The 13,488-nt window shown below is 54.9% G+C and overlaps 1 protein-coding gene across 5 annotated transcripts in view; it reads right to left on the minus strand.

The window, feature by feature from the left end:
• Nucleotides 1–8,036, minus strand: part of PDZD4 (PDZ domain containing 4) — a 30,060-nt gene extending 22,024 nt beyond the window's left edge. For 2 of the 5 annotated variants that reach the window (XM_024240748.3, XM_024240746.3), the window contains exon 1: nucleotides 7,667–8,035. In XM_024240748.3, coding sequence (XP_024096516.1) covers nucleotides 7,667–7,726 — 60 coding nt within the window. In that variant the 5' untranslated portion in view covers nucleotides 7,727–8,035. Of the gene's footprint in view, nucleotides 1–6,010; nucleotides 6,559–7,666 lie in introns of those variants that run through there. The other 3 variants (XM_024240750.3, XM_024240745.3, XM_054545236.2) reach the window with 3 other exon arrangements.
• Between the last annotated feature and the right edge of the window lie 5,452 nt (nucleotides 8,037–13,488).

Raw genomic sequence — 13,488 nt, forward strand, 5'->3', positions numbered from 1 at the left:
AGAAGCCTCCAACTCCTGGGTTCAAGCAGTCCTCCCACTCAGCCTCCCCAGAAGCTGGGACTAGAGGCGCATGCCACTACGCCTGAGCAATTTTTTATTTTTGTAGAGACAAGGTCTCAATATGTTGCCCAGGCTGTCCTAACTAATATTATACTACATCACACTTCTTCAAAACTTGGAGGTCCCTTTCCTGAAATTCTCAGAATAATATTGGACATTCTTCTGTCACTGGGCATTAACTGTGACATACCCAGATGTAAGGCCTTCTCCATATAATTTCCTTTTTCATTATTTTTTATTTTATTTTATTTATTTATTTATTTGAGACAGGGTCTCGTTCTGTCGCCCAGGCTGGAGTGCAGCGGCATGATCTTGGCTGACGCAACCTCCACCAGCTGAGTTCAAGCAATTCTCCTGCCTCAGCCTCCCGGCTGGGACTACAGGTACGTGATGCCCGGCTAATATTTTTTTTTTTTGAGATGGAGTTTCGAGCCCAAGCTGGAGTGCAATGGCGTGATCTTAGCTCACCACAACCTCCGCCTCCCGGATTCAAGCAATTCTCCTGCCTCAGCCTCCCGCGTAGCTGGGATTACAGGCATGTGCCACCATGCCCGGCTAATTTTGTATTTTTAGTAGAGATGGGGTTTCTCTATGTTGGTCAGGCTGGTCTCGGACTCCTGACCTGAGGTGATCCGCCCACCTCAGCCTCCCAAAGTGCTGGGATTACAGGCGTGAGCCACCACGCCTGGTCAATTTTTTGTATTTTTAGTATAGATGGGGTTTCACCATGCTGGCCAGGCTGGTCTCGAACTCCTGACCTCGTGATCCACCCGCCTTGGCCTCCCAAAGTGCTGGGATTACAGGCATGAGCCACTGCGCCCAGCCAATTTCCACTTCTTAATGACCAACTGAATGGCCTGAGGGCAGCAACTCCCCCCTCCACCCAGTGAGATCCCGGGGGACACACCATCTGTTTTCCTTGTCACAATGGCCCTCGGAGGCAAGCACTGTTCACTGCCATTTCACAGTTGAGGAAACTGAGTCACTGAGCCAGTGGGCCATGCAGCGACTTGCCCCTGGCCACACAGCTGTCAGTTGGTGGCTGCCTCCATTCCTATCTCCACACTGCACTGCCTTCTCTGGCAGGGCCCCTGAAGTAGAAGGAAGGAAAGGACGCCTTTCCCCCGGGATGTGTGCATGTGGCCATGGAGTTCCTGTTCTAAAGCTTTGGTGAGGTCTGTTGCTGGGTGGTAACCTGCACATCTTCAGTGTGCAGAGGGCAGGTGTTCATATGTCATACATGAACCTGGGGAACCGTCACCACCGTCAGGACAGTGGCCATTTCTATCTTCCCCAAAAGTGTCCTCATGCCCCTCTGCCCCTCCCTGCAACCACGAATCTGCTCTCTGGCACTATCGAATTTCATTTCAGCGGACTGGACAGTCCTCAGGAACCCCGAGGTGAAAGGGGAAAGGGCATTCTACAATCTTGGGACAATGATACAAAACAGGATGACCTGGTCCGGAAGATGGCAGTCAGAATTCAGTGTCCGGCCCTCTGTTCTTCCACTCCACAAGGACTCTCAGAGCCTGCTTCTTCCCCAGTCAGCTTCTGTGGCAGAACCACTGAGTTGACTGAGAGTCCAGCTTCCGCCTGGAAGGGTGGAGGCCAGCGTGGATGTGCTGGCACCATCCGGTGCTAGTGAGGCGGGGAGGCAGAGTGCCCATGTCAGACCCAAATCCCTGCTCACAGGAAGCCCCCATGCAAGCAGGAGGGAGCCAGAGAAGCCACCTTGCTTGGTGGGTGGGAGAGCAGTTTGGAGGAAGACGTCGCTGAAGAGGGGACACTGGCTGCCAGCCACGCTCCTGCACTCAAGCAGTACTTTCTCTCCCCCGCAGTTGCCTACGTGTTGGCGATGGTCTCCCCCTTACAAAAAGGGGAGCCTGGGGCCACGCGTGGTGGCTCACTCCTGTAATCCCAGCACTTTGGGAGGTCGGTGTGGGTGGATCACCTGAGGTCGGGAGTTCGAGACCAGCCTGACCAACATGGAGAAACCCCATCTCTACTAAAAATACAAAATTAGCTGGGCATGGTGGTGCATGCCTGTAATCCCAGCTACTCGGGAGGCTGAGGCAGGAGAATCGCTTGAACCCTGGAGGCGGAGGTTTTGGTGAGCCCAGATCGTACCATTGCACTCCAGCCTGGGCAACAAGAGCGAAACTCTGTCTCAAAAAACAACAACAACAACAACAAAAGGGGAGTCTGGGGGAGGGGGCGAGGCCCTGTCTGCAGTCTCTCCCTGCTGAATGCCACGCACCCAGGATGGCTGCCAGCACCATGGGGGCTCACATGCAGGTGCTTTAGGCAAGAATGCCCGGGAGATCACCAGAAGGGCTGGCCAGGTGTCCTTTGACCTCCTTCGATGTGGACGGAGGGGAAACGACAGGTGGTCCTGACCCACTCCCCCTGTAAAGCCTGAGTAGGATGGGCGGGAGACCAGTCCTAAGCACCAGGGGTTTATCCCCCGACCATCTCCGGCGTGCTCGGATGCTAGCAAGCACATCATGGTGTCAGAGAGGGGGTGCCAAGGCCGAGACAAGTTCAGTAGAGTGTGGACCATGATGAGATATATGACAAGGGAGCCCGGTGGCAGTGGAGGGACATGGGCTGCAGAAAAGGGTCCGGAGCTGGGGACATGCTGCTTCCTGCCTTCCATTCTGGAAAACCAGCCTGCTTCCTTTTCCTAACTCAACACGCAGTAATCCTCCATTTTCAGGGGAGGTCCCAGATTTTCCAAACTAGGAGGACATGATTGGAATATAGGAATGGGGCTGAGGTTCCGACATGACACACGAAAGTGCCTGTGACAACCCGCATCCGTGGAATAAAGGAACCATGTGGTCATCTCACTAGCTACAGAAGCAGCACTGCACAATCCAACGCCTCTCATGATAAAAACACACTAGGAATAGAATGGGAACTTCCTTACCCTGATAAAGGACAGCTATGAAAAAGCCACAGCTAACTTTATACCCCCTAGTGAAAGACTGGAAGCTTCTTTACCTTTAAGATGAGGAACAAGGGAAAGACATTCACTGACACTTCTATTCAACATTGTACTGGATACTCTAGCCAAAGCAAATTAACAAGAAAAAGAAATCGAAGGGCCGGGAACGGTGTAGGGAACGGTGGTTTACACCGGTAATCCCAGCACTTTGGGAGGCCGAGGCGGGCAGGATTGCTTGAGGCCAGGAGTTCAAGACTAGCCTGGCCAACATGGCAAAACCTCGTCTCTGCTAAAAATACAAAAATTAGCTGGGTGTGGTAGTGTATGCCTGTAATCCCAGCTACATAGGAAGCTGAGGCAGGAGAATCACTTGAACCCGGGAGGCGGAGGTTGCATGAGCCGAGATTGTACCACTGCACTCCAGTCTGGGTGAGAGAGTGAGACTGTGTCTCAAAAAAAAAAAAAAAAAAAGGAAAGAAAATAAATCAAAGGCATCCAGATTGGAAAGGAAGAAAAACGATTTCTATTTGCCAATGACATGATCCTAACATGTAGATAATCCTGAGGAATCTACTGAACAAATTATACTTAATAAACAATTTTAGTAAGGTCGCAAGATATAGGATCAATGTATAAAAATCAATTTTTTTTTTTTGAGACAGAGTCCTGCCCTGTCACCCAGGCTGGAGTGCAGTGGTGCGATCTCAGTTCACTGCAACCTCTGCCTCTGGGGTTCACGCGATTCTCTTGCCTCAATCTCCTGAGTAGCTGGGATAACAGGCACATACCACCATGCCCCGTTAATTTTTTTTGTATTTTTAGTAGAGACGGGGTTCCACTATGTTGGCCAGGCTGGTCTTGAACTCCTGACCTCAGGTGAGCCACCCGCCTTGGCCTCCCAAAGTGCTGGGATTACAGGTGTGAGCCAACACGCTCAGCCAATCAATTGTATTTCTATACAGTAGCAATGAGAAAGCTGAAAGTAAAATTAAGAAAACGATTCCATTTGCAATAGCATCATAAAGAAAATACTCATGAATATACTTAACAAAAGCGCAAAACATCATGCAAAGAAATTAAAGACCTAAATAAATGGAAAACGCACCCCATGCTCATGAACAATACCACCCAAATTGATCCACAAATTTGATGCAATCTATATCAAAATGCCAGCTGGCTTCTTTCCAGAAATTAACAACCTGATCCTGAAATGAATATGGAAACTTGAGGGACTTAGAATAGACAAAACAGTCTTGAAAAAGACGTACAAAGTTGGAGGACTCTTATTTCCTTATTTCAAAACTTACTACAAAGCTGCAGTAATGAAAGCAGTGTGGCGCTGGCTTAAGGACAGACATTTTTCTTTCTTTTTTTTTTTTTTTTGCAAATGAAATATACAAACTATTATTTTTATTTTTGGTAAAAATCACATAACATAAAATTTACTGCCTTGGCCGGGTGCGGTAGCTTACGCCTGTAATCCCAGCACTTTGGGAGGCCGAGGTGAGTGGATCACCTGAGGTCAGGAGTTTTGAGACCAGCCAGGACAGACATTTTTCTAAAGAAGATCCACAAATGGCCAACAAGCACAAGAAAAGATGCGCAACATCATTTAGCTAACAGGAAGTGCAAATCAAAATCACAATGAGATACCACTTCACACCCAGCAGGACAGCCATAACAAAAACCCAGAAAATAACAACTGTTGGCAAAGATATAGAGAAATTGGAACCCTTATATGTTGCTGGTGGGAATGTAAACTGGTTCCAGCCACTGTGGAAAACAGTTCAATGGCTACAGGCACATGCTCCAAAGAATTAAAAGCAAGGACTCAAACAGATACAAGTAGACCAGTGTTCACAGCAGCGCTATTCACAACAGCCCAAGGGTGGAAGCACCCCAAATGCCCATCAACCGACGAATGGATAAATACGTTGTATATCACAAAATGAAATATTATTTGGCAATAAAAAGAAATTGACTACTGATACATGGATGAACCTTGAAAACATTACGATTAATGAAAGCCAGACACAAAAGGTCAGTTTCTATGAAATGTTTAGAATAAACAAATGCATAGAGACAGGAAGTAGATTGGTGGGTGCCAGGGGCTAGGAAGTTTGTGGGAGAAATGGGAATGTGACTGCTAATGAGTGCAGGGTTTCTTTTGGGGTGATGAAAATGTTCTGGAATTACTGGTGTGGGTTGCACAACCTTGTGAGTACACTAAAAACCACTGAGTTGTACACCTTGAAAGGGTAAGTTGTACAGTAGGAGAATTATAGCTCAACACAGCTGTAATTTTGGAAGTGCTGTGAGTCACTGGCAGAAAATGGCTTGGAACACAAGGCTAGGCTGGAGACTGGGGGGTTCCTAGCCTGGGGATCCCAGGCCTCTGTGGATTGTATATGGAAGGCGCTGCAGATGCACATGTGCTTCTTTCTGAAAATCAGACCCATGAAGTGCCTCACCCTGACAAGGTGCAGATGAGGTTACTCAGGGGAGACAGGGAAAAGTGCCCCCTGAAGATGGAGGAGCACCCGTGTTTAAGGAGGCCGGGAGGCAGGCACGGGGTCCCAGAAGCTGACCCGTCTTTTGGAACAAAAGCTCCTTCTCCTCTGAAGAGGCTGGGACCTGGTGATGCGTCCACCCCTAGAAGCGCAGTCCCCTGGGACACCTCATGGCTTGCACTGCTTTCCGTATCTACTTTTTTCAGTCCTCTTGTTTTCCCTTAGTTGTAAAGGATGGTTCTCCTCCTAAAATCCCGGCTGTGATTGGGCCAAGGAGGAATGTAGAAAGTGAAAGTTTGCAGCCAAACTTCCACGGGAGTTTTCAAAGGGAGCCCAGCAGGAAAGCGCACAGAGAGCGCATGCGGCAGTGGCCCTCCTCCTGGCGGGTCTCCTTGGGGAGGGCAAGCCCCTTCCATGAAGGAGAGCTTAGGGCGCAGAGCAGGGAGGGCCCACCCAAGTTCACCTCCCTGAAGGCAGGCCCAGCCCGACCTACCGAGGCCTTCCCGGAGGGCTGTGGGGAGCCCCAAGGGCTACCGGTGTCGTCCCATGGCTCATTTCAGGCCTGGGGTGCAGCTCGGGTCGCTCTCCCCTATCCACACGTCCCCACGAGGTTGGCCTTAAATGAAGAGCGACACCAATCCTTCTCCAGGAAAGTCAAAACGGCCCCGGAGGAATCGCTTGGAGAAATCGCTTGCCGTTTGTTGGAATGACTCCCGAAAAGGAAGCAGTAGAATGGGATCCAGAGTCCCCGTCAACCAACCATCCCAGCCCTGGAATCCAACACCGATTCCACAGGACGCCCTCTCGGTCGCATTCCTATCCCGCTAGGGGGCTGGCAATGGCCACACAAGGTTTCCAAACAGCGGGAACAAGAGACGAGGAGTGGCAGCCGGCAGAGGGAAGAAGGCGGAGGACAGCGAACGGGAGAAGCCAAGGGCCCCGCGCACCCCCGGAGAAGGGCCGGGGAGAGAGGACCAGGAGCTCCGCCAGGGTGGGGCAAGATTTGCGTCCCCGCCCTGCCCCTCCGCTCCCGCACAAGGCGGCCAGAGGAGCTCAGCTCACAGCGTGAAGTCAGTCCCCGGATTCCTGGGAATTCTACCCCCGTGCCCAGCCCCTCCTCCCCCCGCCCCCGCCCCGGAGTTCTCGCCGATCCCTGCACGCGTTCCCCCACGTTCTCCCAAGCCAACACCCTTCCTGCAAAGCACTTGATTCCTTCCCAGTCCAGACCAATAAACCCGGGAGTTGAATCCAGGCCACTAAACGCATACCTGTCTGAGCCCTGTCTGCTCCTGGGTGCCTTGACCTTGACCTCCCTCCACTTAGCCCTAGGGGGTCTTAGCCCACAGCATCCGGGACATTTCTCTAGACAGTTTGCAGGGTGCACACAGAAAGTACACAAATGCGGGGCCGGGGGAGCCTCCGCGCACACAGAGACGGAGCACAGGAACGCACTCACGTAGTCACGCCACGCACAGGCAAGAAGCCCCGTTCCAGGCCGCGGGGCTGGGCTCCAGGTCCGAGCTCCGGGCCCCGCGTCTCCTTCCCTCCCCGCGAGGCCCTGCTAGTCCACGCCCCCCAAAGCCCGGCCAGGCACTGCCACCCGCAGAGAGCCCAACCCGCTGATCCCGGCGGTGCCCACTCACCCGAGACGCCCAAGGCCCGGGAGCCCATCGTTCGGGCAGGGCCAGGCGGGAGTGGGTGTTGGGGTGGACACCCAGCTCCCGGACGGACTTGGACGGCGCCCGGGGACGCCCAAGCACTCCCACGCTCCAGGCCCGCCGGGATCTAGATTCGGCGCCCCCCGCACGGCGGGAGCCTGGCTCCCTCCCCCGCCCTGGGTCCTGCGGGGAGACCGTGTGCGGGGAGCTGCGCTCGTTGCTATGCAACCTCCATCCCGCGCCCGCCGCACCGCGCCTCCCGGGACTGAAGCGCGCCCCACCCGGGCCAACCCCAACTTCCCACCCCACCCGTGGCTGGTTCCCACGGAGCGCCAACACCCAACAGCCCCAGGATGGGAGGGTGCGGACGGCTCCCTACCTTGTCCTCCTCGAGCCCTCCCGCTCTCCCACGCCCGCCGCTCCGGGCCTCCCCACTGGCCCGCTCCTCCCCGCGGAGGGCCGCGCCCCCGCCGCAGCGCTGGCAGCCCTACCTGCAGCATCACTTTGTACTGCTCCTCCGGTTTCTGGACCACGCACATATTACATCCCATGTTGCTGGCCGGCAAGAGGAGGCGGAGGGCGGGAAAGGGAAGACGCCTTTCACTGACCCGGGCGCGGGACCTCGGGTCCCGGGCCGGGGCCGAGGGCCATACCCTGGCGCGGGGGGCGGGCCGTCTAGCGGGGGAGGGGGACACGCCCCCGAGGTGGGGGCAGCGGCTCGCCCCTCAGGTTAACTCTTCGCTGGCCGAGGCCAGGCGCGGGCATGCTCCCTCGCACCCGGCCAGGAGAAAAAGGGCAGCGGGGGATGGGCGGGCGCGCCGGGCGTTGCCAGGCTACGGCCCCCCAGGGAGCGCGGGGGCGCGCCGGGCCGCCAGGGGCCGTCAGGGGCCGTCAGGGGCCGTGGGCCGCGCGCCTCCCCGCCCGCGGGGCCCGCCGCTGCCGCTGCCGCTGCCGCCTCCGGCTCCTGCCCATGGCCGCCAGCCCCGGGAGCCCGGCCCTCGCGTTCGGCGCCGCGGCCCGGCCCGCGACAGGGGGGCAGCGGCGCGGCGGCGGCCCCCGCCCGCGGCCAGGCCAGCGCCCGCGCTCCCGCCTCGCCCGGCCGCGCTCTCGGCGCTCCCGGCGCCCGCTCTTCGTCCAGCAGCCGCCGGCCGTCTCCAGCTCCCGCCCGGGACGACGGGCACGCGAGCGCGCCCACGGTGGCGGGGGAGGGGCGCGGGCACGGGGCGCACGCGCGCCGGGAGGGGCGGGGAGGGGAGCGAGGCCGGCTGCGGGAGGGAGCGGCGGGGGCGCTGGAGCCGGCGCGAGAAGCCGGGGGCGGGCGCTCGACGGAAGCGGGCGGGGGTCCCAGGCACCCCACGACACCCGGCGTCCGGTCCTGAGGGGCGGGCACCAGGCGCGTTGTCTGCGCGATGCCACTCTGGGAGAGAGGGGTCCTGCCAGGAGGAGCAGTCTCCTGGGTCCCCCAGAGAGAGTCCGCGATTTCAGCCCCTCTCCCCGGTCTTGGAAGCAGCAGCCCTCACGCCTCTGCTCCTTCCTCGGGCTTCGCCTTAAATGACTGCATCCCTCCTTCAACTCAGCCATTCCCTGCTGTCTCTGAAACGGACACCTTTGTTTAAAACAAGAAAGAAAGAGAGAAAGGGAGGAAAGGGAGGAAAGAAAGGAAAGAAAAGAAAGAGAGAAAAAAGGATGAGCGAAGCGTGGGGAGGGGGTGGGTCGTGGGGAGAGTGGCCTCGAAGGCCTTGGGACCCAGACCTGCACACAGCACTGGCCAGCCTGGGTCCGCCGCCTACCTGTTCCTCAGCCCCAGCCCTCACCCGGCCCCCGCTTTCACAGCCCTTCCATCTCTTCCTCTTCTCTCCCACCACCTCCCCCTCTTCTTAGACAAGCCTGGAGGGAGAAGGCCTTTGCCTGGAAAGCAGCAGCGGGTGGAAGTCTGCGTTCCCAGGGGCTGCCCCGGCTGCAGGAGATTACTTGGAGAAATTGCTACATGCCTCATTTCCAGGTTTGGGCAAGTGAGGGAACCCCCAGCCACACGGGGCTGTTTAATCAAAGCCCTTCCTTTCCTCCCTGACTCCTCGTTAGAGGACAAATCAGGAATGGCGGGCCTGCCCAGAATGTGGAGAAGGGAGGCGAGTTTCTTATCCAGGGCTTCTCCCAGAGAGCAGAACTTGAGACAAGGGCCGGTGTGCAGGTTGCAACCTGCCACCCAATGGCTGGCTAGTCTTGAGGAATGGCGTCATATTGAGGGCTCAGCATCGGTCTCTGCAGCTGGTGGATGGAACATTCACTAGCGGCAGTGTCTAGATGAGCCGTGGTAAGAGGAAGCCCTTGCCGTTGGGCTTATACAGAGCCTCCAGCCCTCCCTCCATGGCCACTGGCATCTTGGGTCCATCGCATCCTGGGGAGAAGCTGGCTGACCTCCACCAGATGGTCCCCTCTGTTCCCTAGCTTCTGGCGCGACCCCTCCACACTGCACGCTCCTCGGCATGGGCGCCAGCATGAGCACGGGGCTCCACACACTCCCTGAGCACTCCCGCAGGTACCTCTTCGCCAAACCTGTCTCTTCTTCCAATCTTCCTCCACCCGGGTCCCTGACCAGTCAAGCCCAGCCATTTTCCACTGCCCGGGGGTCATGGATACCTTCATCTCAAGCCATTTCTCTCTCTACAAAGTAGACAACCTAGTGTCTTGCTCCCCGAGAGGATGTGCCCTCACTGCCGTCCCTCAGGGCCACCCTGCATAGGGCCTCAGTGTGACAGCAGGTGTTTTTCCTAGTGGTAACATGAGATGACCAGTCGAGGACCTGGGTCTGAGTCAGTCATGGAGACATCCCACCACCACCTCCCATGAGGCCATAGGTGTGAGCTGAGGGGGCATACCAGTGTGAAAGAGCCGGGTGACCGGGGGTCTGGACTGCCTGGGCCTCAGTGTGCCATCTCCACCTCAATGCTAAGTTCACAATGGGTGGCTTGGGTCACACAGGCCCTGGATACCCCATGGTCAGGCTGCAAGTCTCTCCTAGGTCCCGGTAGCATGGCCACAGCTATGTTTTTTTCAGTGGTGAGTAGCTCTGCCACCGAAGGTGTGGCCCTGCCACAGCCTCTGTGGTCCCTGCTGGGATCCTTCCATTGAGGCTTCCTGAGGGTTCCGCACAGCATCCTGGCCTACCATGGACAGATCCCTCCAGCACCGTTAGGTTGGCGGGCTCTCGCTGCTGGTGGCAGAGCAGCTTGCCCTGCAGCCCAGTCCTCCTGCAGGGTCCTTTCTTGCTCTGGATCCCACTCAAAACAGGTCTCAGTTAGCCCAGCGTGGTGGCACGCACCTGTAGTCCCAGCTACTCAGGAGGCTGAGGCGAGAGGATGGCTGGCCCCAGGAATTCAATGTTACAAGTAGCTGTGGTTGCACCACTGCACTCCAGCCGGGGCCACAGAGTGAGACTCAGTCTCTAAAACAACAAAACAAAAAAACAAAAAAAGAACTGGTCTCGCCTGTGCGTCCGGAAGCCCACTCCATTAGACATTCCACCAATTTGGTGATCTACCCAGCATCATGCCAGATAAATCCATTTTCTTGCTCAAGTTAGAGTCAGCTTCTCCCTGCAATCAGAAAACCCTAACAAATATACAGCCCTGAGAGAGCGTCCGGGAGGAAGGACATGAGAGACAGCTGATCCTGGGGCAGTTACTGCGCTTGACAGTGCAGCTTGAGGACAGTGCAGTGACATCCCAGCACAGCAGTCAGGCTGGAGCGGGTGATTGCGCTCAAGACAGAGACAGGGTGAGGGCGGCACCACCATGCTCCCCGGGGCACTCCGACATTCTTTAACCTGAAGATGGGTACCCAGGTGAGTCTGGCCCAGATTCCTATCTGGATGGGTCCTATCTTACTTTGTGCTGATGAGGTAGGTCCCTGCTCTCCCTCCACGTCCCAGAGCTTGGACCCACTGAGGATGCCATGACACCCCACAGAAGGGCTCCACTCTGATCCACCATAGAGAGCTGCAAAAAGGCCATGGTGCTCTTAGAAACAGGACACACAGAGGATCCCACCCTTCTGACTACAGTTGTCCCTCGGTGCCCACGGGGCATGGGTTCCGGGCTTCCCCCTACTGGGGATACCAAAATCCATGGACACCCAAATCCCTGATCGAAAATGACATACTATTTGCATAGAACCTTTGCTCATCCTCCCTAATGCTTTAAATCTTCTCTAGATTACTCATATTACCGGATGCAATGTCAATGTTACATAAACAGTTATAGTGTATTGTTGTTTTTTTGTTTTTTTTTTGAAACGGAGTCTCACTGTCCCCCAGGCTGAAGTGCAGTGGCGCGATCTGGGCTCACTGCAAGCTCCGCCTCCCGGGTTCACGCCATTCTCCCACCTCAGCCTCCCTAGTAGCTGGGACTACAGGTGCCTGTCACCACGCCCAGCTAATTTTTTGTATTTTTAGTAGAGACAGGGTTTCACTGTGTTAGCCAGGATGGTCTCGATCTCCTCACCTCGTGATCCACCCGACTCAGCCTCCCAAAGTACTGGGATTACAGTCATGAGCCACTGCGCCTGGCCTGATTTGTTTTTTGATTGTATTATCTTTACTGTTGTATTGCTATTTTTTATTTTTCAAGTGTTTTCCATCCATGGCCAGTTGAATCCTCAGATGTGAAACCCACAGATATGAAGGCCAACTGTATTTTTTCCACTGGATGTGTGCAATCCCCAGTCCCCAGCCCAGCCCTGTCAGATGTGTGAGTGGGGACCCATGTTTCCCAGGAGTATCTAATGACCTTGCCCACTGGCTTTTCCAGAAGGGACTGTCAGGGAGGCTGAAGCCAGACCACAACCCAGAAACTCTGTCCAGCTCCCTTCTCCTGGGAGCCTTGGCCTAGAGTGACCGGGTTGCCCTTTCCTTACTTGGCCATGAGCTGAGTTTGCTGCTTTGTTTTCTCTCCATGGGTCGTGCTGTTGGCCTTGTATCTAAAGAAGTCCTCACCAAACCCAGTGTCACCTAGATGTTCCCATGTTATCCTCTAGGATTTGATAGTTTTGTGTTTTACATTTGAGTCCATGATCTGTTTTGAGATAATGTTTGTGAAAGATGGAAGGTCTGTCTCAGATCATTTTTCTCACAGTTCTGGAGGCTGGGAAGCCCAAGATCACAGTGCCAACTGGTTCCATGCCTGGTGAAGGTCTGTTCCACCAATGATGTCTTCTCATGATGTCCTTACTTGTTGGAAAAGGGGAGTAAAGCAAGACCACTCCATGAAGCCTCTTTTATCAGGGCACTAATCCTGTTCATGAGAGTGGAGCCCACATGACCAAATCACCTCTCAAAGGCCCCGCCCTGCGATACCATCATCTTGATAATTAGGTTGCAGCATATGAATTTTGCAAGGCCACATACCTTCAAGCCACAGCAGTCTGTGCCTAGGTTCATTTTTCCATGTGGACGTCCAGTTGTTCCAGCACCATTTGCTGGGAAGGCTACCTTTTCTCCATTGAATTCCTTTTGCTCTTTGGTCTATTTCTGCTACACTTTTTTTTTTCTTTCTTTCGAGACAGTCTTGCTCTGTCACCCAGGCTGGAGTGCAGTGGCACGATCTTGGCTCATTGCAACCTCCACCTCCTGGGGTCAAATGATTCTCCTGCCTCAAGTTGCTGGGATTACAGGCACCCGCCACCACACCCAGCTAATTTTTGTATTCTTAGTAGACACAGCGTTTCACCATGTTGGCCAGACTGGTCTTAAACTCCTGACCTCAGGTGATCCACCCACCTCAACCTCTCAAAGTGCTGGGATTACAGGTGTGAGCCACCTGCACCTGGCCTACTACGCCATTTTTTCAGACGGGCAGGGCCCCGGAGAGCTTCTCATGTTCTCATATGAACATGGTATTTTCCTTCTGTCTTTCGTTGTTGTTGCTTCAGATTCACAGAGCCAGATTATCATTATCCATCAACACTTGTCCACCCAAGGCCCTCTTTCGTTTCATTTTCTGTTTAGAAAATAAGCTAAGGCCATGCGCGGTGGCCAACACTTTGGGAGGCCGAGGTGGGCAGATCACCTAAGGTCAGAAGTTCGAGACCAGCCTGGTCAACATGGTGAAATGCAGTCTCTAACAAAAATACAAAAAAAAAAAAATAGCCAGATGTGGTGGTGCATGCCTGTGATCCCAGCTACTCAGAAGGCTGAGGCAGGAGAATCACTTGAACCTGGGAGGTGGAGGTTGCAGTGAGCCGAGATTGTGCCACTGCACTCCAGCCTGCGTGGCAGAGACTCCATCTCAAAAAAATAAATCAATAAGGCTGGGCG

The sequence above is a fragment of the Pongo abelii genome, chromosome X (genome assembly GCF_028885655.2).
Source record: "Pongo abelii isolate AG06213 chromosome X, NHGRI_mPonAbe1-v2.0_pri, whole genome shotgun sequence".
Taxonomy (NCBI): domain Eukaryota; kingdom Metazoa; phylum Chordata; class Mammalia; order Primates; family Hominidae; genus Pongo; species Pongo abelii.